Genomic DNA, 27,732 nt, shown 5'->3' with positions numbered 1-27,732 from the left:
CTGAAAATTACGTCTACAGAAGTGCAAGCCTAATGTCAACAAATATCTTCTTTCATCTTCTCAACCTTGAACCCATGCACAGTACTAAGTACTATAGGTTCTAATACCTCTCGTGTTTGGGGTTTTAATTAAAAAAAAAAAAAAAAAGTCCCTCAAACTGAAGCACAAATGTCACATCTGTTGGAATTCAATTTCTCATAAGCCAAAGCTGCTTGTCTCTTGTCTATCATATTTGCATGTGTGTGTGTGTGCGTGCATTTTTTTAACTTTGTCTGATCTTATTTTTTATCTTTCATATCAATCAAATGAATATTATATTTATTTTCAAGATTTACAAATATACAGAACAAAATTAAACATATAAAGACAAAAAGAATAATTGGATTTACAGTTTCAACAGGGAATAAAATTCAAACTGTCAAATTTGAATAAGCACCAATCAAATTGTCATAAAGAATGGAGAACACCACTCAGTTCTTAATTCTGATTATACAGAATATATACTAGATAATATGAATAAATTAACTTTAGTAACATTAGTCTTGTTATCCAAAAAAAATTTCGAACTACTATATGGCAAAGTTGCAGGGTAATCAGATTGTGATGAAGAGTGATGCATTCCCACTCATTTCTTAATTTTGATATTATTTCTATATTGAAAATAAATGTCTTTAGTAACATCAATGTCATCATCCAAAAAAATGTTTCTGACCACTACATGGCAAAGTCTCTTGAGTAGGGAAGCCAGAAAAAACTAGACTTCCAGATGCCAGGAGGAGTGGAGTACTAGAAAAATTTATTTTAAGCCACATAGAGGAGGTGAACAGTTGATGTATTTTCGGCTGCTGTAAACGATAAGTAGTTTTGTTATTTTTACCATATTCTTTGTTAATGAACATACTACATTCTGTTCTACAAAGATAGTACACAGGCTTAGTAGCATTTAATATTTATAGCTTATTTTTTTTAATTTAACTAGTGATTTTTGTAATTTACGACTCATCGCTCGTACCGGTGTTGGCACCAGAATTGTTGAACTTACCATCATTGTATAGATCGATACGAAGTAGCGTAACGTATATCTCGAACTGAAGCCATTGGGTATAACATAAATCTAGATAGTGTAATACGTACCACTGTATTAGGAATCTGTTAGCTTAGTATAGTATCATCAATTAATCAATAAAATTTATTAATCTTATTAAAATTCATTGTTAAACTGAATTTAAATGGAAATCATGACCAGACCAGACTTGCAAAGAAATGATCACAGAGTAGTAGTAGTAGGACTGCTGTGGGTTGGGGGAGAAACAAAGAGGGTGATTCTCCAACACATCACAGTCTCAAAAAATGTGTGGAAAGTGAAATGTTTATGGACATTTCTGGAAGAAGACATGATCTAGCCAAGGAGAATGTTGTGTGTGTGTGTGTGTGTGTGTGTGTGTGTGTGTGTGTGTGTGTGTGTGTGTGTGTGTGTGTGTGTGTGTGTGTGTGTGTGTGTGTGTGTGTGTGTGTGTGTGTGTGTGTGTGTGTGTGTGTGTGTGCGCACGCGCTAGGTGCCTAGAGTGCTAAGAAATTAGGCGACAACTCAGCATTCTGATAGGCATCTATTAGAGTTTGAGGTGTATGGTAGATGCCCTTGAAGAAATTAATATGAGGGGCCCAGCAAGCTCTCAGCTGCCCACTCAATGCCAGCACTTACTCCTGTGCAGCAGGCAACACACAGCCAATCTCTAAGGCAGAATGCACTGGTCCCAAAACAACTAGTTATTGTTGATGACTCTATTGTCGGGGAGATGGGGAATATATTATACAAAAAGGATACGTGCAACAAGACCAGAGTATGTCTGCCGGGAGCAAAAATTGATGTTGTAGAACAGATATCTTTTAAGAGCACAAAAGATGATATTGTTGTACACGTTGGTACTAATGACATTAAGAGTAAGATATCTACAGATTTAATTAGCAAGTACATGTCAATGTTGAAAAAACGTTGTGAGCAAGGGTTGAATTTGAAAGTGTCTGCAATTCTGCCTAGGCACGATAGGAGGAAGTATATGATGAGAGCCTTGTCAATCAATTCGGCCCTGGGGAGATTGTGCAAGACTAGTGGTAGAATTTTTTTTCATGCAGACTGTGCTTGTTAACCAGAGAAACTGCTTCTACAGTGATGGAGTACACTTAAATAGAAAGAGTGCAAGAATACTTGCTGATGCTGTCGAGGCAGCAATCGGTAGTTCGGAAAACTTTTAGCTTGGGGGGATATACAGAATAAAAGATTAACAGCGGCTGCAGGCAAAGGCGAAAGTGATTCTTGCACTGCTTCTATTGGAATGAGCAGCAGCCTGGAAACCATGTTGCTGGGAATTTCCAGGACTGATGGGAGTCACAGTGAAACAAGTAAATACATGGATTGTGTTAGGGTAACTAAGAGTAAGAACAGGTGCATGTATACTTGCATGTACAACAATGCTACAAGTATAGTTAATAAATTTGATGAGTTTGAAGTGTTGGGTCAAGACATCAAAGGCAGATATTGTTAGGATATCAGAGATGTCGTGTCACACAGATACAGCAATACCCTGCATAGCACTGATAATTGGTACCGAAACTATTCTATGTTATGTGAAACCGTGCTGATTGAGGTATAATTATAATGGGTTTTAATTGAATGTGTACCAGAGAAACAGTCTATAAACAAATTATAATAAATCTATAAACAATTTGCACTTGATAGCCAATTAAAAGGATTTGAAATTAAAAAAAATATTGCAAAAATTTTATTAATGAAAAGGCAACATCATGAGAGATGAGAAATAGTTTTCAAAAAGCAGTTGTTTATTTAGGTATTTCAATAATGAAGTCTGGTGAAGCCATCTCTTCTTTTTCTCGGCGTACAAGTCTTTGTAGTATCAAATCCCATCCTGTAAAATTTGCCATATCTTAATGCTACATTCAACATTCGGATCTCCATTCGTAATCACCTTGCAGGCCATGTCAACCCCCCCCCAAAAAACTTTCTCCAATTCTTCTGTTGAAAATTGTTTTGGTGGCACTTCAAGTGTTATCCACTTCAGAATTGTTTTCCTCTTCTGCATATGCAGTTTGCTCGTCAATTTCAAGGAAAGTTGCATATGAGTCAGTGCAGACACGAACATTGGCAGTGTCCAAAGTTTCAAATCCCAAGTCTTTTGCAACCTTCACAATGTCTTCGGCAATTATCTGAACTTACGATTCAAAACCAGTGAAATCTTTAAATAGGGCAAAACATTCTGCCAAACAGAACGCATGTTGTTGGCAGTGATTTATAGCCAAGATGCAGATATATTTTTGATCATATTTAAAGAGGTAAAAAATAAATTTTGAAATGAAAAGTTTGAAAAACTATCATGTCGTCTCGTCAGGATGGAATTAAGAATACTGAACACTGTTGCACATTACAGCTGACTGCCTGAAAGGAGCTATTGTCACATGTGCATGGTAGACAATGGAGTTGGCACCGCAGCATATATATACCGTACCTAGGTACTATACAACGCAGCGGCATATATGTATAGTACCTGTCTAGACTACTGAATGAGTTTTAATATGTACAGTAAATTTTTGACTGAAACGTAATTGAAAACCATGTTATAGTGAAACCCGTGCTGTTTGAAGCCGTGCTAAGCGGGGTATTGCTGTATAAGAAGTGCAGAATTGGAACTTGGGGAGTACAATGTGTACAGAAAGGATAGACAGGACAGGAAGGGAGGCAGGGTTATGCTGTTAATTAAGAAACAAAATCTAAGGAAGTGCATCCAATTGATGTTTGTGGACATTGAGTCAATGTGGTGTGACATAAGCACTGGAAAATGAGAGTAGGTGTGAATGAATCTGATGAGTACAATGAGCAATTGTGCAAAGAAATAGAGTGGCCAGTAAATCATAATGTCTTATAATGGGGGACTGATTTTAACTTTCCAGATATTGACTGGAATTTGTGGGTTTGTCACTCGCACATTAGCAGAACTTTTGTGGATTTATTGGATGACTGTTTTCAACAGCAATATGTTCGAGAGGTAACCATAGGGAGCAATACTCTTGATCTGACTATCAGCAGTGATTATTCATGCATTAAGAATTTGCAGATAAAGGAATCACTGGGTGACAGTGATCACAGTGTACTGATGTTGGATTTACTTAAAGATGTAACTACAATCAAGGGTAAAGGGAAGGGTTTTTGCTTTCGTAAAGCTGAATATAGTGGACTCAGACAGTTTTAAAATTGTCACATGTGCATGGTATCACTGGGATCAACTGATGGGATCAACTGATGGGATCAACTGATGATGTTACCAACGGTGAATTCTTAATGAGAAGCCTTCGGGGACTTAATCTTGGAGGCTAATAGGCTCTTCATACCAACTAAGAAATGCTGTTCACGGTTCAAGCCTAAATGGAGGTCAAATGAATTAATGAGGCTTGTGGCAGAGAAGAAAAATGCATGGGATGCATATAAATTATCAGGCAACACAGAAGCCTATCACAAATATAAGCTAGTTTGCAATCAAGTCAGAAAAGAGGTTAGGCAGGCGAAGGCAGATTATGCGAAATCTTTGGCAAAGATTACAAAGAAAAAAAGCAAAGAGTTCTTTATTTATGTAAATTCTAGAAAGAAAGGGATGAATCAGATTGGTCCACTTAACATAAATGGTTTGACTATTGATGATCATGCTCAGGTAACTGATAAACTGAATGAGTATTTTTCAACCACATTTACACATGAGGAGTTGTTCAAGCAGGTGAGTACCAGAAGTTTGTCAGACTCAAATGGATAGTCGAGCTATTTTGTGGTCAATGAGGGCAGGGTGAAGGAGAAATTGTTGAAGCTAAAAATAAGGAAAGCACCTGGGGTGGATGGGATCTGTCCAGTTGTATTGGGGGCAGTTGCAGGGGCAGTGAGCATGCCCTTAGCCATAGTTATGAGAGCTTCCTTGGACTGAGCAGAGATTGTCAAGGACCGGAGATGTACATATGTGTTCCCAATTCACAGAGGGGGTTCAAGGGTTGAGATAAGTAACTATAGAACTTTTAGTTTAACTTGTGTTCTGGGGAAAGCAGAGGTCTCGCTGATCGGAGAAGCATTCCAGGATCATCTAGACAAGACTGCAGTAATATTTAAGACACAGTGTGGGTTTGTTAAAGGGAGGTCTTGTCTGACCAATTTGATTGGATATTATTATGTGGCCACAAAGGAACTGGATGCAAAAAAATAATTTTGATATCATATACTTCGATTTCAGGAAGGTTTTTGATACTGTTGCACGTGGAAGACTGCTGTACAAATTACAGTGGTATGGCATTAAGGGGAACTTAGAATGGATAAAGGGATGGTTGAGTGGGGACGACAGAGAGTGGTAATCAATGGACACTGCTCTTCATGGACTAATGTTATTAGTGGAGTTCCCTATGGTTCGATGCTGGGCCCATTGTTGTTTTGTGTATTCATCAATGAAATTGGTGAAAGTATATCAGGCTTAATGTCCAAGTTTTCAGATGATACAAAGGTTGGGAGAGTAGTTAACGGCAGTGAAGACAGTATACTACTGCAACTGAAGTTTAACATTGACAAATGCAGAGAACAGTCAGTCCTCATATAACACGTGTTTAAACTACACAAATTCGATCAAACGGGATTTATAAATAGAGGAATGATATCGTATATAACATGAACCGACTTCGCTTATGCACGATTCGCCTTTGTGTTTACAAGAAATGGCAGTCGAATGCAGAATCACCCCAACTGAATGCAACACGATAGGAATGAAGAGAAGATTACGAAAATGTATTTATGTTTTTATATCAGTGAAGGGGAAACACATTTCACCATAATAATGTAAAAACCCACAAAATTCCAGCTATCGGTAATATCGCAAATGCAATTAGATCGAGTTTACTACCAGTTTATAACAGATTCCACTAGCAGAAACGCAACTGGAAATTGTTTTTATTGTTTTATGGCATTAACCCCCAGAAATGTGCTTTAGTAAAATGTGAGCTAGTGAGGTGTTAATAGAGTTGTCTCTGCCTTTACGGTGTTGTTTATTCAGCTGCTACACGCACACAACTTTGTTTATGTGTATCAAGAGTGCCTCCTCATTTTGTAATTGTGCTTTATTCCCTAAAAATGAGTAAAATACTTAAAAGGTGTGAAAAGGAAGCATCCTGGCGAAGACACTACAGATTCAGAGAGAAAAAGGAAAGCAATATGGATAAACAGAGGCGAACTGGGTCAAAAATTCTTACCCGGGAAAACCTGTAGTGGCCTCATACTAGCATTTATGGCCAAAATCACACTGGCCTCTGGTCCACCAGGGTTTCCCCAGTAAGGCTTATGGCCAGTCCGCCACTGTTGATTCAGAAAAAAAATATTAAATTGTGAAACACTTTGAGCGAAATGAAAGACCATGTGATATTGCACGTGCTACAGGCCTAAATGAGGCAACGCCGAGAATTAGAAAGAATGCATAGAAAATAAAAACAACTTTCATAGCAGGAACACTCAAAGTGTAATTAAAATCCATTAAATAAAGACACAAAGAATTGGAAGAGATGCAACGGCTGCCATCTGTTTGGATAGAAAATCAAACAAAGAACAAGTTTGCTTATGATAGAAGCAAAAGCATTAGCAATATTTTATTACGTAAATAGTCGTAATAAAATACGTAACTATTTTATTGCGATTATTTATTGTGTTTAATCTTGGGTGGTCGGCACCTAACCCAATTTTTCCCCTAGGGCCTGCTATTTATATTGCACGATTTTGCATTGCATGAGGGTTTCTAGGAACACAACTATCGTGCTATACGAGGACTGACTGCATTTGGGTAGCAGTAACCCCAAGAGAAATGTACCAACTGTGTGGTACTATACTCAGGGATGTGAAGAGTGAGAAAGACCTGGGGGGTAATTGTGCAGTTAGATATGAAGTTCTCTGAGCAGTGCAGAGGGACTACCAGAGCAGGTCATGGAGTCTTGTGAATCATATTCAGGAATTTTGCTAGCAGGGACAAGGAGGTGATTATCACGTTGTACAAGGCATAAAGGTCTGGCCAGGCAATGGTCTGGCCACACCTTGAATACTGTGTACAGGTGTGGAGGTCTCATTTTAGGAAGGATATAGAGTTGCTAGTACGAGTACAAAGAAGGGCAACAGGATTGTTGAGGGGTACAAAGGGGTGCTCTTACCAAGAAAGGCTTGAATTCTGCAAATTGCAGTGACTGGAAACTAGGCACATGTGAAGTTAATGTTATTATTTGGTTTTTAGGAGCATTAGCAACTAAGGCCATATTGCTCCAGGGATATGTGGTGGTCATTCCCTGATCTTTCCGCATCCTCCATATTTGGTGGTGACAGGCTCGAACCCCGCTCTAATCAAGAAGCGTGTGCTACGCACTGCTGCACCTTCCCACCTGGCTACGGAGGCGCCACATGTGAAGTGATCTGACTGAGGTGTATAAGAATTTTTCCTCTTGCTCAGATTAAGAACCTGAGGGAGCATAGATTCAAATTGAGGAAAGACAGTTGTAGAATAGATGTGCAGAAATATGCCTTTAGCCAGCGGATAGTTGTTTGCTGGAACAGACTTCTATCTCCTGTTGTGGAAGATGATAGCTTAAATATAAACTTAAGGCTGAACTAGACAAACATTTGGAGTGACTGGATGGGTGAAATTGGAGGTTTTTTTTTTTTTTTTTTTTCCCTCTCTCTTTTTTTCTTCTTCTTTTGGCCGATGCTGCATAAGCTTGATTTCTTGCATTGTATTCCTCAACTAATCCTAATGCTAATTTCTTTCTCAATGTATTTCTAATATGTAATTTTAAAAATTATTAGTCTGACGAAGTTCTGTATTTGTTCTAAAGCTTCAGCAATGTTTACTTAGCAGCAGTTCATCAATATAAAAAAAAAAAAACACAAACCTAACAAATGAATCATCAATACAGAGTAATGCTATTTACACAAGGAGATATTTTGATAGATGTTCATAAAATTTATGTAAGGGTAAATTTGAAATTTAATGCTAGATAAATTTCAAAGTTAATGCTAGATAAATTTCAAAATTAATAACTGTTTATTCACTAGAAGTCAAATATAAATGATAAACAAACAAGCAATTCCCAGGCCAGCAAATGAGCAGAAATGGGCAAAAAAATAATGATAATAATAAATAAATAAATAAAAATATATAGTGAAGAGAATAGCAATATGTTGATACAGATTAAAGTTGATTGACAATAAGAAAAACAAGTAAAAGTTACAGTAGAATTTTGTAATAAAAGTTATGATACATAAAGTATATGCTTTATAATCTAACTAATAATTCTTAAAATTTAAATGAACACAAGTTTGCTAGGTAAGTAAAATAGATTATAATTTATATATAATCCAACTAATAATTTATTAGTTGGATTATAAATTATACCAAATAATAATAAATTACTTTCAAAAAGCAAAATGTTTGGTAATCATAAGAACACGAAAGCAGATTTTTTTTAAACTGTTTTCCTCCTGCTTATCCAAACTTGGGAAATCAAATTAACCTACACTGCACAGTTCCTTTCACAGTTTATATTAAAATACAGTCATGGGATTGTTTGATAGTGCAGTATACTTTCAAATTTAATTAAACACACAAGTGTTCAATTAAATTTGCAATCTACCTGGTAAATAGATAGGCTGCAAACGTTCAGAGTTGATATAATGATGTCTTTGCAGATCTTCAGAGACTGCAAAAAATCCAAATAGCAGACTATAAATACTGGCCAAATAATGATTTGCAAAATTAAAACACTATTATATCGTGTTGAAGGGATAGTTGCTAATGCAACCAGTAATGATGATGTATACTACCTGCATAAAAGAAAAAATTAAAATAAAGATTAGAAAATTTCAAAAAAAATAAGTAAATCAATAAACAAGCAGAAGCCTACACTCATTGAAAGAAGCAAAGTGGCAGATTTTTACCATTAAAAGTATGGCATAACTACTAAACACAAACTAGGACATTCCCACTAAACTCCAGACGTGATGTTATTTAATATGAAAGCTATTTGAAGGAAATAATAAATTCAATTTACTCACCCAAATTCGTTTCTTTCTCGATGGCTTAGAAGGATAATTGGGTCCCAAGCATTCTGCATGATAAGTATTTTGGCATTTGTTACACTTAAGGAGCTATTAAAAAAAAAAAAACCATTAATATCTTTGGTAGTACAAAATTTGATATTTCAAAGTTAACATAAAATTTAATATTTTCATTATTTAATAAGAACACAGGCAGGCTGTATGGAAATAATGATATCCAACATCCATCAAATAACAGAACTGCCATATTTTGACTTTCAAACAGCAAGGTATTTGGTAATCATAAAAAGGATGAAAGCAGATTTTTTAAACTGTTTTCCTCCTGCTTATCCAGACTTGGGAATTCAAATTAACTTACACAGTTCCTTTTGCTCAACATACACAGTTTACATTAAAATACAGCCATGGGACTGTTTGACAGTGCAGAATGCTTTCAAATATTAGCTAAATTAAGGATTTTTCTTTCTATACATTTTTGTTTGACATCAACTGGTTATGATTACTTCAAGGAAGATACTCTTGCAGTCCGCCTTCTTCAAAAATGAATCATAGTTTTGTATAAAAAATCAATTTAAGTAAAATTAAATGCAACAAGGCATCATATCCTTAAGAGTAAAATAATCTATATAATATTGGTGTAAACACATCATAGACAACTCTTAAATAAAAAAAAACTACGTCTGTAGTGTGAAGGGCATCATTTTATCTGTATATCATATTGTGCTCTTCCTTCACAACAAGTTGCTATGTATTGCACTATCTCGAATAAGTAATGCTTCACTAAAAGAGAAGACTATTGTTACTTATTCTCAGTAGGTGGACAGGAACCCTGGTACTGCTGACATGACAATCCAGTTGTGAAGATAATCCCACAATATGAGATATGCGAGAAGGTATGTGTGATAATATTTAAGTAAAATTAAAGGCAACAACGCATCATATCTTTAAGAGTATAATAATCTATATTATATTGGTGTAAACATACCATAGACAATGCTTAAATAAAAAAACTATGTTATTAGTGTGAAGTGCATCATTTTATCTGTATCTCATATTGTGCTCTTCCATCACAATGAGTTGCCATGTATTGCAGTACCTCGAATAAGTAACACTTGACTAAAAGGGAAAACTATTGTTAGTTATTCTCAGTGGGCACCACCACCACCCAGACAGCACAGTTTCAAGACTTGTTGGCCTTTCATTTATATAATATTGGTGTTTACACCAATATTATATAAAAAATCAATGAACCTGTTGTCTAGACTTGGCTATCAGGAACACTTCTAAAGATTGAACAGAGAAGGGTGAAGTGAATTTTTTATTTTTACATCTAGCTGAATATCTTGTCACAATCATAACTACTATGAGGAATTGTTAAAATGCCAAGCATGACTTTGGATAATTTCTTATATTTCAACTTTCCTTTCATTCAGCACTTACTAGATCTCCACATAAGGACCACTGAACATCAATCCTTCGTTATTTCTAATAGCATCTGGTCAGTTCAGAGAATTAGTTCTGTCACTGAAATCGACAGAATTGATTCTACAAAACATCTTTTGCTTCATCTATTTCATTATCTTCAATGATACTGGAAACTTGTAAACAAAAATTTCTAATTTATGCACTGTCAATTCAATTTGTGTTACTTTTCATTTCAAGAACATAATTTTTCTATGGGAATTTCTGCAACATATAAAAGGCAGCAACAAAGTAACACCTCATTGAAGAAAAGAACAAAATCTTTTCAATTGTTTGTTTCACACTCTCCATGACTTTGGCAATACATCAAATTTTAGCTTTCAATGACCCTATAACTAGTTCAGAATTGCCCTTATTCACTCTACACTTGTAAACTACTTGCAAAATGGAAGTGGATGACTTACCTTTTTTTATATCTTTTAGCAGTATAACCAACTAAAAAATACTGCTGAAAGTTTAGACTCAAATGGATGTCAGATAAACTAATGAGACTTGAGGCAAAGAAGAAAAATGCATGGGTTGCATATAAATTATCAGACTACACAGAAGCTTATGACAGATATAATCTAGTTTTTGACGGTTGATGATCCTGCTCAGATAGCTGACAAACTGAATGAGTATGATGAATTTGAGGTATTGCTCAAAACATCAAAGGCAGATATTGTGGGGGTTTCAGTGACGTGGTGTCACACAGATATAAGGAATGCAGAACTGTAATATGGGGAGTACAATGTCTACAGAAAGGATAGACAGGGTAGGAAGGGAGGAGGGGTTATGCTATTAGTTAAGAAATACATAAAATCCAAGGAAGTGAAGCCAGTCGACATTGCTGGACAGTGCAGTGTCGAGTCAGTTTGGTGTGACATAAGCATTGGGAGATCAAAATTGAGAGTAGGAGTGTGCTATAGGCCTAATGACTCTGATGAGTATAATAAGAAACTGTACGGGGAAATAGAGTGGGCCAGTAAATCAGAAGAGTCATATAATGGGTGATTTCAATTTCCCAGATATTGACTGGAATTTGGGGGCTGGTCACTCATACACTAGCAAGGCTTTTGTGGATTTATTGGATGATTGTTTTCTACATCAGCATGTTCGGGAGGCAACTAGAGGTAGTAATACTCTTGATTTGATTATCAGTAGTGATTCTTCATGCATTAAGAATCTGCAGGTAAATGAACCACTAGTTGGCAGTGATCACAGTGTGCTGAAGTGGGATTTACTCAAAGAGGTAACTACCATTAGGGGTAAAGGGAAGGGTTATTGCTTTCGTAAAGGCGACTATGATGAACTGAGACAGTATTTAAATTCTATACAGTGGGACCAACTGATGATGTTACCAACAGCAAATTCAAAATGGGAAGCATTCAAAGAACTTATCTTGGAAGCTACTAGGCTTTACATACCAACTAAGAAATATTGTTCAAGGTTTAGGCCTAAGTGGATGTCAGATGAACTAATGAGACATATGGCAGAGAAGAAAAATGAATAGGATACATACAAATTAACACGTGACACAGAAGCCTATGATAGATACAAGTTGATCTGTAACCAGGTTACAAAGGAGGTTAGGCAGGCGAAGGCAGATTACGAGAAATCTTTGGCAAGGGATGCAAAGAAAAACAGCAAACAGTTCTTTACTTATGTAAACTCTAGAAGGAAGGGGATGAATCAGATTGCTCCACTTGATATCGATGGGTCAACTGTTGATGATCCTGCTCAGGTAGCTAACAAACTGAATGAATATTTTGCATCGACATTCACACATGAGGAGTTATTCAGCGAGGGGAATGCCAGAGGTGTATTCAACTCTGGCAGTAAGATAGAGAATCTTGTAATAACTAAGAGTAAAGTGGAGGAGAAATTGTTGAAGATAAATACAAGAAAGGCACCTGGGATGGATGGGATCTATCCAGTTATATTAAAGGAGGCAGCAAAGGACGTAAGCAAACCCTTAGCCATAATTATGAGAGCTTCCTTGGACTCAGGGGAAGTACCCATGGACTGGAGATGTGCAAATGTGACCCCAATTCACAAAGGAGGATCAAAGGCTGATACAAGTATTATAGACCTGTGAGTTTAACTTCTGTTCCCAGAAAATTAATGGAGGCACTGGTTAAAGAAGCACTGCAGGATCATCTAGACAAGACTTCAGTTATAGCTCAGACACAGCATGGTTTTGTTAAGGGGAAGTCTTGCCTGACCAATTTGTGTGGATACTATGATGCATTCACAAAAGAACTGGATGCAGGGAATAACTTTGATATTATATACTTGGATCTTAGAAAAGCTTTTGATACTGTTGCACAGGGAAGACTGCTGCACAAATTGGAGCAGTGTGGCATTGGAGGCAAATTGCTACTATGGATAAAGGGGTGGTTGATGTGGAGAAGACAGAGAGTGGTGATCAATGGACACTGCTCATCATGGACTAATGTTATTAGTGGAGTCCCTCAGGGTTCAGTATTGGGTCCATTATTGTTTTCTGTATTTATAAATGATATTGATAATGGTATATCAAGCTTAATGTCCAAGTTTGCAGACGACACTACGCTACTGCAACAGGATCTGAAAAGGTTGAGCAGATGGGCTGAGAAGTGGCAAATGAAGTTTAACATTGACAAATGTAAAGTACTACATATGGGAAACAGCAACCCCAGAGCAACGTATCAACTCTGTGGTACTACACTGACAGTGGTAGTGAATGAAAAAGACCTGGGGGTGGTTGTGCAGGCAGATATGAAGTTTTCTGAGCAGTGCAGACGGGCTGCAAGAGTAGCTCATGGTGTATTGTCAATGATATATAGGAATTTTTCTAGCAGGGATAAAGAGGTGATTATTCCCTTGTATAAGGCAATGGTCAGACCACACCTAGAATACTGTATACAGGTCTGGAGGCTTCATTTCAAGAAAAATGTAGAGATGCTGGAACGAGTACAGAGAAGGGCAACAAGATTAGTGAATGGAACAAAGGGATGCTGTTACGAAGAAAGGCTTAAGTTTTGCAAATTACAGTGTCTGGAGACTAGGCAACACCGAGGTGATCTGATAGAGGTGTATAAAGCCTTGAATGGTTTGAGCATTCTCAATGCTGATGGGATTCTTCCTCTTGCTCAGAATAATCACCTGAGAGGGCATAAATTCAAATTGAGAAAAGACAGATGTAGGATAGACGTGAGGAAATTTGCGTTTAGCCAGCGTGTGGTTGGTTGGTGGAATAGACTTCCATTCCTTGTCGTGGAAGTTGATAGCCTAAATAAGTTTAAGGCTCAGCTAGACAGGTATTTAGAATGAACAGAGAGGTGAAGTGGAAGTGGTTTTTTTTTTTTTTATTTATTTATTTATTTTTTTTTTTTTTTGGCTGATGCTGCATAAGCTTGCTTCTTGCATCAAATGCCTCTACTAATGCTAACGTTTGGAGTGAATGGGTTAGTGAGATGGAAATGGTGGGTTTTTTTTTTTTTTTTTGGCTGATGCTGTATAAGCTTGCTTTCTTGCATCATATGCCTCTCTTAATGCTAATAACAAATTTAAACATCACATTCTGAGTAAATCAATGAGATGTATGCTAGGTTGATTAGCTATGTTCAGATTTTTAAACATTGGCATAGCATTTAAAAGAAATATGCAAATTCTTTATTGAAGCCAGAAATAAAACATAACCAGACTTTCTACACAAGTCAGAATAACATGCTTAGAGTTATTAGTCTGCTTGAGCTGTTTAGAACTGCTTTTGCCAGAAGTTTGCCAGTGCAAAAAGGATAAGCAGAACAGGACCAGGATATGCCTGCCAGGGGCAAAGGTAGAGCAGATATCAACTTTTAAGGGCATAAACGGTGATATTGTTGTACACATTGGCACTAATGATATTAAGAGTAGGAGACCGGCAAAATTACTTAACAAGTACAGGTCACTGTTGAAAAAAAAAAGCCGTGAATTAGGTTTGAATTTGAAAGTGTCTGCAATTCTGCTCAGACACGATAGGAGAGCCTTGTCGATCAATTCGGCCCTGGAGAGATTGTGTAAGGCTGAAGGGATAGAATTTTTCTCAGCCAGGTCTGGGCTTGTTAACAATAAAGACTGCTTCTACAGGGATGGGATACACTTAAATAGAAAGGGCGCAAGAATATTTGCTGATGCTATCGAGGAAGAGTTAGGTGGGTTGGAAAACTACTAGCTGGGGGGGGGGATACATGAACTAATAGATTAACAGTAGCCGCTGGCAGAGGTGAAAGTGATTCTTGCACTACTTCTATTGAAATGCAATTGAACAGCAGCCTGGAAAGCAAGGCAATGGGGATTTCCAGGATTGCTGGGAGTCATAGTGCAATACAAGTAAATACAAGGGTTGTGTTAGGGGAAACTAAGAGTAGAAACAGGTGCATGTATACTTCCATGTACGCTAATGCCAGGAGTATCAAGACATCAAAGGGAGATATTGTTGGGATATCAGAGACGTGGTGTAACACAGACATAAACAGAGAACAATTGGAATTTGGGGAGTACAATGTGTACAGAAAGGACAGACAGAACAGGAATGGAGGAGGGGTTATGCTATTGGTTAAGAAACACAAAATATAAGAAAATGAATTCAACTGATGTTGGTGGACAATGCAATTTTGAGTTTTTTTGGTGTAACATAAGCACTGGGAATGGAAAAATGTGAGTAGGCGTGCATTATAAGTGTAATAAATATGATGAGTATAATGAGCAATTGTGCAGAGAAATAGAGTGGACCAGTAAATCAGAGAGTCTTATAATGGGAGATTTTAATTTCCCAAAGATTGAATGGAATTTGTGGGCTGATCACTCACGCACTAACAAGGCTTTTGTGGATTTATAGATGATTGTTTTCTACAGCAACATGTTCAAGAGGCAACCAGAGGGAGTAATACTCTTGATATGATTATCAGTAGTGATTCTTCATGCATTAAGAATCTGCACATAAAGGAACCACTAGGTGGCAGTGATCCCAGTGTGCTGAAGTGGGATTTACTCAAAGAGGTAACTACCATCAGGGGTAAAGGGAAGGGTTTTTGCTTTCATAAAGGTGACTAGGTGGTCTGAGACAGTATTTGAATTCTATATGGTGGGACAAACTGATGTTACCAATAGCAAATTCAAAATGGGAAGAATTCAAAGAAATAATTTTGGAGGCTACTTGGCTTTTCATACCAACTAAGAAATATTGTTCAAGATTTAGGCCTAAATGGATGTCAGATGAACTAATTAGACATGTGGCAGAGAATAAAAATGCATGAGATACATATAAATTAACAGGTGACACAGAGGACTATGTTAGACATAACCTGGTCTGTAACCAAGTCACAACGGAGGTTAGGCAGGCAAATGCAGATTACGAGAAATCTTTGGCAAAGAATGAAAAGAGTTCTTTACTTACGTAAACTCTAGAAGGAAGGGAATATATCAGATTGGTCCACTTGATATCGATAGTTCAACTGTTATGATCCTGCTCAGGTAACTAACAAACTAAATGAATATTTTGCATGAACATTCACACATGAGCAGTTATTCAGGGAGGCAAATGCCAGAGGTGTATTAACTCTGGCAGTAAGCTGGATAATCTTGTAATAACTGAGAATAAAGTGAAGGAGAAATGGTTGAAGATAAAACATAAATACGGCACCTCGGAGTGGATGGAATCTATCCAGTTATATTAAAGGAGGTAGCAAAGGAAGTAAGCAAACTCTTAGCCTTATGAGATTAATTATGAGAGCTACTTTGGACTCGGGGGGAGGTACCCATAGACTGGAGATGTGCAAATGTGACCCCAATTCACAAAGGAGGGTCAAAGGCTGACACAAGTAATTATAGACCTCTGAGTTTAACTTCTGTTCCAGGAAAATTAATGGAGGCAATGGTTAAAGGAGCAGTGCGCGATCATCTTTGTTGTCTGAAGATGCCCAACACTATCCCTAAAGAATTAGGAACAATATGTTTTTCCTAATAAATTCAAAGGCTATATCACCACAATAGGATATAACATAGAATAACTTTGATTACTCATCTGCAGCAACCAAAAATAGTACATTTTTAAAAGTGATCCATAAGCGGACACTAACTCTTGTTTTCGTGTTTGTACAATTTCACTAAAGATGGCTGCTGTTCTTATTCTTCTACTGTCCATACTTATGCTATTCAATGTCAAGAAACATATTTCTGAAAAACATACCTTGATGACTAGAACAACTCAGAAGATTATATTCTATCATAAACAATGTGAATAAACCTTCAGCACGTAAAACATTGAGCTTTTACTTTGATGTACTACACCAATTGGCATTGGCATTAGCATTAGTAGAGGCATTTGATACAAGAAAGCAAGCTTATGCAGCATCAGCCCAAAAAAAAAAATAAAAATAAATAAAAAATAACCACTTCCGCTTCACCCCTCTGTTCGTTCAAAATACCTGTCCAGCTGAGCCTTAAACTTATTTAGGCTATCAACTTCCACGACAAGGGATGGAAGTCTGTTCCACCAACCAACCACCCGCTGGATAAAGGCAAATTTCTGCACGTCTATCCTACATCTGTCTTTCCTCTATTTGAATTTATGCCCTCTCAGGTAATTATTCTGAGCGAGAGGAAGAATCCCATCAGCATTGAGTATGCTCAAACCATTCAAGGCTTTATACACCTCTATCAGATCACCTCGCTGGTGCCTAGTCTCCAGACACTGTAATTTGCAAAACTTAAGCCTTTCTTCGTAAGAGCACCCCTTTGTTCCATTCACTAATCTTGTTGCCCTTCTCTGTACTCGTTCCAGCAGCTCTACATCCTTCTTGAAATGAGGCCTCCAGGTCTGTATACAGTACTGTAGGTGTGGGCTGACCATTGCCTTATACAAGGGAATAATCACCTCCTTATCCCTGCTAGAAAAATTCCTATACATCATTGACAATACACCATGAGCTACTCTTGCAGCCCGTCTGCACTGCTCAGAGAACTTCATATCTGACTGCACAACCACCCCCAGGTCTCTTTCATTCTCTACCACTGTCAGTGTAGTACCACAGCATTGATACATTTCTCTGGGGTTGCTGTTTCCCATATGTACTTTACATTTGTCAATGTTAAACTTCATTTGCCACCTCTCAGCCCATCTGCTCAACCTTTCCAGATCCTTTTGCAGCAGCATAGTGTCAGTAGTGTCCTTGACAACCCTGCCAACCTTCGTATCGTCTGCAAACTTGGACATTAAGCTTGATATACCATTATCAATATCATTTATAAATACAGAAAACAATAATGGACCCAATACTGAACCCTGAGGGACTCCATAATAACATTAGTCCACGATGAGCAGTGTTCATTGATTACCACTCTCTGTCTTCTCCCCCTCAACCACCCCGTTATCCATAGCAGCAATTTGCCTCCAATGCCACACTGCTCCAAATTGTGCAGCAGTCTTCCACGTGCAACAGTATCAAAAGCCTTTCTAAGATTCAAGTATATAATATCAAAGTTATTCCCTGCATGCAGTTCTTTTGTGAATGCATCATAGTATCCAACCAAATTGGTCAGGCAAGACTTCCCCTTAACAAAACCATGCTGGGTCTGAGCTATAACTGAAGTCTTGTCTAGATGATCCTGCAGTGCTTCTTTAACCAGTGCCTCCATTAATTTTCCGGGAACAGAAGTTAAACTCACAGGTCTATAATTACTTGTATCAGCCTTTGATCCTCCTTTGTGAATTGGGGTCACATTTGCACATCTCCAGTCCATGGGTACCTCCCCTGAGTCCAAGGAAGCTCTCATAATTATGGCTAACGGTTTGCTTACTTCCTGTGCTGCCTCTTTTAATATAAATGGATAGATCCCATCCACTCCAGGTGCCTTTCTTGTGTTTATCTTCAACAATTTCTCCTCGACTTCACTCTCAGTTATTACAAGACTATTGAATTAATGAATTTCTTTCTCACACAATACATTGTTTTTAAGCTTATTTGTCTGCAATTGCATTACTTCATTGAATTTCACTTACTTCAAAATTTAAAATCGTATCTACATACAGTACACAAAGCAAACGTATTACTTTTTCTAGATTTTAAAATATGAAAATCTTATATTCCATTTCAATTTTACAATTGAAAATCTGAGAATATTCTCAAAAAAAGTTATATATTTTTAATTTTGACATCATTATTATCATCAATTCTGTCTCTAGCAAAAGTTGATAACCGTGAAAAGTAGCTTTTGTCTAATAAGAGTACAAGAACCAATACTGTTGTACATGTTGGTACTAATTAGCATTAGTAGAGGCAAATAATTCAAGAAAGCTTATACAGCATCAACCAAATAAAAAAAAAAATAAAAAAAAATTAAAAAAACACCCCTTCCCATTTCAACCATCCATTTGCTCCAAATGTGTGTCTAGTTCTGCCTTAAATTTATTTAGGCAATCAACTTCCACAACGAAAGATGGAAGTCTGTTCCACCAACTACCTGTTCAACTACCTGCTGGCTAAAGGCAAACTTCCACATATCTATCTTACAACTGTCTTTCCTCAATTTGAATTTATGCCCTCTCAGGCGATTATTCTGAGCAAGAGGAAGAATCCCATCAGCTTTGAGCATGCTCAAACCATTCAAGGCTTTATACACCTCAACTGGATCACCTCGTCCTGTCTAGTCTCCAGACACTGTAATTTGCAAAACTTAAGCCTTTCTTCATAAGAGCACCATTTTGTTCCATTCACTAATCTTGTTGCCCTTCTCTTTACTCATTCCAACAGCTCTACATTCTTCTTAAGATGAGGCCTCCAGACCTGTATACAGTACTCAAAGTGTAGCCTGACCATTGCCTTATACAAGGGGATAATCACCTCCTTATCCCTACTAGAAAAATTCCTATATATCCTTAACAAGACCCCATGAGCTACTCTTGCAGACTGTCTCCACAGCTCTAGAACTTCATATCTGACTGCACAATTAACCCCAGGTCCTTTTCATTCACTACCACCCTAAGACTAGTACCACAATTTTACAATTATCATAATGTTCATATGTTACTCTGGGATTACTGCTACCCATATGCAGTACTTTACATTTGCCAATGTTAATCTTCAGTTGCCACCTCTCAGCCCATCTCCTCAACTTTTCTACTTCCTGTTGCTGTAGCGTACTGTCATTAGTGCCATTAACATTCCTCCAACCTTCGTATCGTCTGCAAACTTGGACATTAACCCTGATATACTTTCAACAATTTCATTAATAAATACAAAAAACAACAACGGACCAACACTGAACCGTGGGGAACTCCACTGATGACATTAGTCCATGAAGATGAGTGACCGTTGATTACCACACTCTGTCTTCTCTCACTCAACCATCCCTTTATCAATAGCAGCGATTTGCCTCCAATGCCGCACTGCTCCAATTTGTACAGTAGTCTTCCACATGGAACAGTATCAAAAGCCTCCCTAAGATACAAGTATATGATATTAAAATTATTCTTTGCATCCAGTTCCTTTGTGACCATATCATAGTATCCAATCAAAATGATCAGACAAGACTTCCTCATAATAAACCCGTACAGTGTCCTAACTATAACTGAAGTCTTGTCCTTCAGTGCTTCTTTAACCAATGCCTCCATTAGGAACAGAAGTTAAACTAACATGGCTATAATTACTCTTGTCACCCTTTGATCCTCCTTTGTGAATTGGGGTCACATTTGCACATCTCCAGTCCATGGTTACCTCCTCTGAGTCCAAGGAAGTTTCACAATTATGGCTAAGGGTCTGCTTACTTCCTATGCTGCCTACTTTAATATAACTGGATTGATCCCATCCACCCCCAGGTGCCTTCCTTGTGTTTAACTTCCACAATTTCTCCTCCACTTTGCTCTCAGTTATTACAAAATCACATAGCACACTGACAAGAGTTTAATTAATTCTTTAATTAATTAATGTTTAATTAAGATTAATTCTTTGAATACACGTCTGGCATTACCCTCCCTGAATAACTCCTCATGTGTAAATGCTGATGCAAACTACTCATTCAGTAGTTTGCATCAGCTTGTTAGTAGTTTGTTAGTTACCTGAGCAGGATCATCAAAAGTTGAACCATCAATATCAAGTGGAATGATCTGATTAATCCTCTTCCTTTAGAGTTTCCATAATTAAAGAACTCTTTGCAGTTTTTCTTCGCATCCTTTGCCAAATATTTCTTGAAATTTGCCTTTGCCTGCCTAACCTCCTTTGTGACTTGATTACAGACCAGCTTATATCTACCATATATTTTTGTATTATCTGTTAATTTATGTGCACTACGTGCATTTTTCTTCTCTGCCTTATGTCTCATTAGTTCTTCTGACATCCATCCATTTAGGCCTAAACCTTGAACAGTATTTCTTATTTCGTATGAAAAGCCAAGCAGCTACCAAGTTTAATTCTTTGAATGCTTCTCATTTAAAATGTGCTGGTAACATCATAAGTTGGTCTCACTGTATAGAATTTAAAAATTGTCTCAGACCACCTAGTCACCTTTATGAAAGCAAAAACCCTTCCCTTTACCCTTGATGGTAGTTACCTCTTTGAGTAAATCCCACTTCAGCAGACTGTGATCACTGCACCTAGTGGTTCCTTTATCTGCAGATTCTTAATGCATGAAGAATCGCTACTAATAATCAGATCTAGAGTATTATTCCCTCTAGTTGCCTCCTGAACATGCTGCTGTAGAAAACAATCATCCAATAAATCCACAAAGGCCTTACTAGTGTGTGAGTAGCCAACCCACAAATTCCAGTCAAAATCTGGGAAATTAAAATCCCCCATTATAAGACAATCTGATTTACTGGCCCACTTTATTTCTCTGTACCGTTGTTCATTATACTCATCAGGGTAATCAGGCCTATAACACACTCCTACTCTTAATTTTGCGTTCCCAGTGCTTATGTCACATCAAACTGACTCAACACTGCACTGTCCACTCATGTCAACTGGCTGTGCTTCTTAAATTTTTTTCTTTCTTAACTAATAGCATAACCCCTCCTCCATTCTTACCCTGTCTATCCTTTCTATGCACATTGTACTCCCCAAATTCCAGTTTTGCATTCTTTATATCTGTATGTTGTTGTTTGTTTGCTATTTGGTTTTTAGGAGCATTAGCAACTAAGGCCATATTGCTCCGGGATATGTGGTGGTCATTCCCTGACCTTTCCGCATCCTCCGTATTTGGTGGTGATGGGCTCGAATCCTGGTCTAATCAAGAAGCGTGTGCTATGCACTGTTGCTCCTTCCCACCTGGCTACGGAGGCACCTTATATCTATGTGACACCATGTCTCTGATATCCCAACAATATCTGCCTTTTATGGTCAAACCATCAAAGGCAGATATTGTGATACCAGGCAATACTTGGTGGTGATGGCTCTCATCTCTCATTAACCGGTGCAATACCACCACTCTGTTTATTGCAGGCTCGAAGGCAAAACTGATGTTTAGTCTCTAGAGCAAAGCACTGGTAAACACAGTACAGTGAATAACATCCTTTGAGATTATAATGAGCATCATGGCAAGATCCAATGCCTTACAGTTTTTGGGTACAGTTCTAAAATGATGTTCACAGACTGGCCCCCTATATAGTCTATTGAACTGAACCTATTACTAGCTTTCTAGGAGGCATCTGGATCAGCTAATATATAAACTTGCTGCCTCTACTCTGCCAGATGCTGACTGCTGGGAGTCTGTGTAATGTGTATGCAGGTAGCATTGTTGAGGTCATGCTATGTCAGGGAGCTGGGTATATTCTTTCTGTATATACACAATATCCAAAAATTTCATTATTTCAAATATGTCCCCCCTACCTTTTTCTTTACAACTAAGAACATGAATAGTCAAAGTAATAAAACAAACACCTGCGACAAGACCTAAACCTTTCTGATAAGATATGTAGTATGGTGTTCTAATATGCTATTATGTTAGTTGAAGAGACATTCTGTTTTCATTAGAAAGTGTATTTGATCAACAATGTTATTTGTAATTGGGTTTTTTTTTTATATATATATATATTTTTTTTTTTCAGCTATGTCAAAACATATATGTTTTCAATTAAAATTTGTAAAAGCAATAAATGCAATATCTAATGCAAAAGCAATAGAGTTCAGGAAAGCAATGCTGTCCTACAGGCAGCACTGCTTTCCTTAAATCAGAGAACATTCTTATAGGTCTCTAATTGCTCACAAGAGGAGATCATGACATGTTATCCTTTTGTGAGTCGCAGCAGACTCTAGACACCTATAAGTTCATCTGATGATCCAGGTGTTTGAGGCTTTGAAAGGATTGGGCAAGCTAATTGCTGTTGGGGATTTTTACCTCTTCTTCAGGTTATAGACATGAGGGTGGTATAATTTCAAGCTGATGATGGATGGTTGCAGGATAAATGTGCAGAGGGTTTCCTTCAAGCCAGAAGATGGTTGATTATTGGAGCAAGCCTCATTCTGTTGTTGTTGAAGTGGGTAATTTGAATAAATTCAATGAAGAACTAGACAAACTATTAAAGAGATGGACAGATGATGTGGGAATGGGAAGGGATTGCTTTGCTGCATCATTTGCCACTACAATAATACTAATAATTAGAGAGAACCCACCAGCTTGTGGTGCGTTGTTGACTTTTAGCTTCAACAATTTCTCTTCCATTTTACTCTCAGTTATAAGAAAATCATTTAGCTCCATCTTAAAATATGATAAACTCCTAGCATCTCCTTCCTTAAAAACTTCATGTATATAAATGTATATTCAAAATACCTATGTAAATGTAGATGCAAAATACATATTCAAAATACCTATGTAAATGCAAATACAAATACCTGAGCAAAATTATCAACAGTTAAACCATTCACATCTAGTGAATCATGTGATTCATCCCTTTCCTTCTAGTGTTTACATGTCTTTGCTGTTTTTCGTTGCATCCTTTCCAAAGAATTTTCATAATCTTCCTTAGTTTACCTAAGTTCCTTTTGTGACTACATTGCAAACTAGTTTATATCTATTGCAAGCTTTACTATCAATTGATAATTTATACGCATCTCATGCATTTTTCTTCTCTATCCACAAATCTTATCAGTTCATCTCAGGTCCGTTTAGGTCTAAGTCCTGAAAGTGTCCCGTAATTGGTATAAAAATCCTAGTAGCTTCAACAATTACTTCCCTGAATACTTCTCATTTAGAATTTCTTGTTAGCATTTAGCATTAGTAAAGGCACATGATGCAAGAAAGCAAGCTTATATAGCATCAGCCAAGAAGAAAAAAAAAAATTCTTCTCATTTCACCCATTCACTCGCTCCAAATATTTGTCTACCTCTGCCTTGAATCCACTTAAGCTATCAACTTCTACAATTACAGATGGAAGTCTGTTCCAGCAATTATCCACCACACTGGCCAAAGGCAAACTTCTGCACATCTATCCTACAACTGTCCCTCCTCAATGTGAATTTATGCCCTCTCATAGGATTATTCTGAGCAAGATGAAGATTCCCAGCATTGAGCATGCTCAAACCATTCAAGGCCTTATACACCTCAATCAGATCACCTCGCAAGTGCCTAGTCTCCAGACACTGTAATCCGCAAAACTTAAGCCTTTCTTCATAAGACCAACCCTTTGTTCCATTCATTAATCTTGCTGCCCTTCTCTGTACTCATTCCAGCAGCTCTATATCCTTCTTAAAATGAGGCCTCCACATCAATATACAGTATTCAAGGTGTAGCCTGACCATTGCCTTATATAAGGAGATAATCACCTCCTTATCCCTGCTAGTCTAGAAAAAATTCCTGTATATCATTGACAAGACACCATGAGCTACTCTTGCAGACTGTCTGCACTGTTCAGAAAATTTCATATCCGCCAGCACAATTACCCCCAGGTCCTTTTCATTCTCTTTCACTGTCAGTGTAGTACCACCCATTTGATACTTTACTCTGGGGTTATTGCTTCCCATATGCAGTACTTTACATTTGTTAATGTTAAACTTCAGTTGCCACCTCTCAGCCCATCTGCTCAACTTTTCTAGATCCTGTTGCAGCAGCAGCAAACTATCATTAGTGTCATTAAAAACCCTGCCGATCTCCGTATTGTCTGCAAACTTGGACATTTAGCCTGATATACCATCATCAATATCATTAATAAATACAGGAAACAACAATTGATTACCACTCTCTGTCTGCTCCCACTCAACCATCCCTTTATCCATAGCAGCAATTTGCTATGGATAATGCCACACTGCTCCAATTTGTGCAGCAGTCTTCCATGTGCAATAGTATCAAAAGCCTTTCTAAGATCCAAATATATGATATCAAAATTATTCTTTGCATCCAGTTCCTTTGTGACCACATCATAGTATCCAATTAAATTGGTCAGACAAGACTTCCCCTTCATAAACCCCATGCTGTGTCCGAGCTAGAACTGAAGTCTTGTCTAGATGATCCTGCAGCGCTTCCTCAACCAATGCCCCAATTAGGAACAGAAGTTAAACTAACAGGTATGTAATTATTAGTGTCACCCTTTGATCCTCCTTTGTGAATTGGGGTCACATTTGCACATCTCCAATCCATGGGTACCTCCCCTGAGTCCAAGGAAGCTCTCATAATTATGGCTAAGGGTTTGCTTACTTCCTCTGCTACCTCCTTTAATATTACTGGATAGATCACATCCACCCTAGGTGCCTTTCTTATGTTTATCTTCAACAATTTCTCCTCCACTTTGCTCTCAGTTATTACAAAATCATCTAGCTCACTGCCAGAGTTAAATTCACTTCTGGCATTCCCCTCGCTGAATAACTCCTCATGTGTGAATGTAGATGCAATATACTCATTTAATTTATTAGCTACCTGAGCAGGACACCAACAGTTGAACCATCGATATCAAGTGGACCAATTTGATTCATCCCCTTCCTTCTAGAATTTACATAACTAAAGAACTCGTTGCATCCGTTGCCAAAGATTTCTCGTAATCTGCCTTTTCCTGCCTAACCTGCTTTGTGACTTGGTTACAGTCCAGCTTATATCTGTTGTTGATAACATGATTGTTGGTAACATAATCGTGTTGGCCCACTATACAGAATTTAAAAACTCTGAGACCACTGTAATCACCCTTACAAAAGCAAAAGCCTTTCCATTTACCCCTGCAAGCAGTTAAACCCCACATCAGTATATCCTGTGATCTGTGTGTGTACTGTGATCACTGCCACCCAGTGGATCTTCTACCTGCAGATTCTTAATGCATGCTGATAATCAGATTATTTCTTCTCCTTGTTGCCTCTCTAATATGCTGCTATTGATTTAATGAGATACTTAACGAGATACAGTTAAATATCTGGAAAGTTAAAATCCCCCATTATAAGGTATTCTGATTTAGTGTCCCATTCTATTTGTCTGTATAGCTGTTCATTATAATCTTCACAATCAGGTATATAAAACATTCCTACTCTCAATTTTGTTTGTTTTTCCAGTGCTTATATCACACCAAATTGACTCATCATTCCTTTGGCCACCCATGTCAATTAGATGTACTGCTTTATATTTCATGACTCTTAACTAAGAGCATAACTCCTCTCCCCCTCCTGTCCTATCTGTACACATTGTGCTTCCCATATTCAAATTCTCTATCCCTTATGCCTGACTGACACTAAATCTTCAATATCCCTACAATGTGCAAATTCCACGCCTTAACCAGTATTTCAAATTCATCAAATTTATTTAATGTGTTCCTAGCATTAGTATATACAAGTATACATGCACCTATTCTTGCTCTTACCTAACACAGTCCATGTATTTTCCCTTTCCATTATGACCTCCAGAAGGCTTGAAATCCCCAATACCATGCTTTCCAAGCTGCAGCATGTTCCAAAAGAAGTAGTTCAAGAATTACTTACGCCTTTGTATGCAGCTATAAATGTCTTACTGTTTACAACCCAAATGTAAATACTGACATACGTAAAAACATAATACATAAGCCTAAATCTAAGTCTCCACTAATAGTTTCTCTAACACAAGAACCTCTTATGCACCTCTATATGATTATGTCATATTTATGGTCACTCGTGTTAAGACTGAATTTGTTAATTTTGGCACAAGGGGAGACTGAAGTGGCAATAACTTTCAATGCTAAACTAGGCTAATAATATCTTTCCTAACAGTTACCTCTGTAATCAAGGAAGCTTAGCAGAATAGATGTGCAGAAGTTTGCCTTTAGCCAGCAAGTGGTTGACTGCTGGAAAAAACTTCCATCTGTTGTTGTTGTGGAAGTTGATAGCTTAAATAAATTCAAGGAAAAACTAGACAAACTATTAGAGGGAATGGATAGGTGAAATAGGAAGTGCCTTTTTTTTTTTTTTTTTTTTTTTTTGGGTTGATGCTGTATAAACTTGCTTTCTTGCATCATATGCCACTACTAATGCTAATATTAAAATCAAGAAGTTCAAGCAGATTTCAGTAACAATATTAGTACCAGTATTAATAACCTCTCAAACATGCACTTATAACCAAACAATATGATGCCTGTAGAAATGTATGTTCACAGGGCGATTAGTACATTGTGCAGACTGAAAAACCTGGAATAACTTGTGGGAGAGAACTCTACACTCTGTCTGAGATTGGCTAACTACAGAATTGAATTAAGAAGACCTGCTCCAGTCATTGATGGGAATAAAACTGAGACCTCCCCAAAAAAGTGGCAGAAGGCAATACACTATGCCAACTAGGCTTATTTCAGTAGCACAATAAAATTATCCAACAATAAATCCTCTGAAATTCCACAAGCTCTGCACTAGTGACTCATGCTGACTACTACATACATAAGTCTAGTGACTCATGCTGGCTACTACATATATTATTTGAGTTACCTTGATATATTTATAGCTGTGCCTGTTTTTAGATTTTAGGCATATTTTATATGCATATCTCTGAAGGTATTCAAAAATCTTCCAGCATTGACAAAGTCCAACCTGCCTAAAATCACTTAACTTTTTTCAATAGTTTTAAGTGATGCAGAAGTAGAAGATTTGAAGTAAAAGGCTACAATTTGAGATGGTTTTAATCAATGCTGCACAAATTTCCAAAAATTATACTTACAGGAATGTAATTTGATTGACGTCTAGATCAAAAACATAATG

The 27,732-nt window shown here is 37.4% G+C and overlaps 1 protein-coding gene across 1 annotated transcript in view; it reads right to left on the bottom strand.

The window, feature by feature from the left end:
* Positions 1 to 27,732, bottom strand: part of LOC150080133 (uncharacterized) — a 348,537-nt gene that overhangs the window by 118,872 nt on the left and 201,933 nt on the right. The window contains exon 13 of the mRNA XM_090380622.1: positions 9,122 to 9,214. Coding sequence (XP_090236748.1) covers positions 9,122 to 9,214 — 93 coding nt within the window. The remainder of the gene's footprint in view (positions 1 to 9,121; positions 9,215 to 27,732) is intronic.

Source organism: Mastigoproctus giganteus, chromosome 9 (assembly GCF_048544385.1).
Source record: "Mastigoproctus giganteus isolate SK-2022 chromosome 9, ASM4854438v1, whole genome shotgun sequence".
Lineage (NCBI taxonomy): Eukaryota > Metazoa > Arthropoda > Arachnida > Uropygi > Thelyphonidae > Mastigoproctus > Mastigoproctus giganteus.
This window is presented reverse-complemented; position numbering and strand designations above follow the sequence as displayed.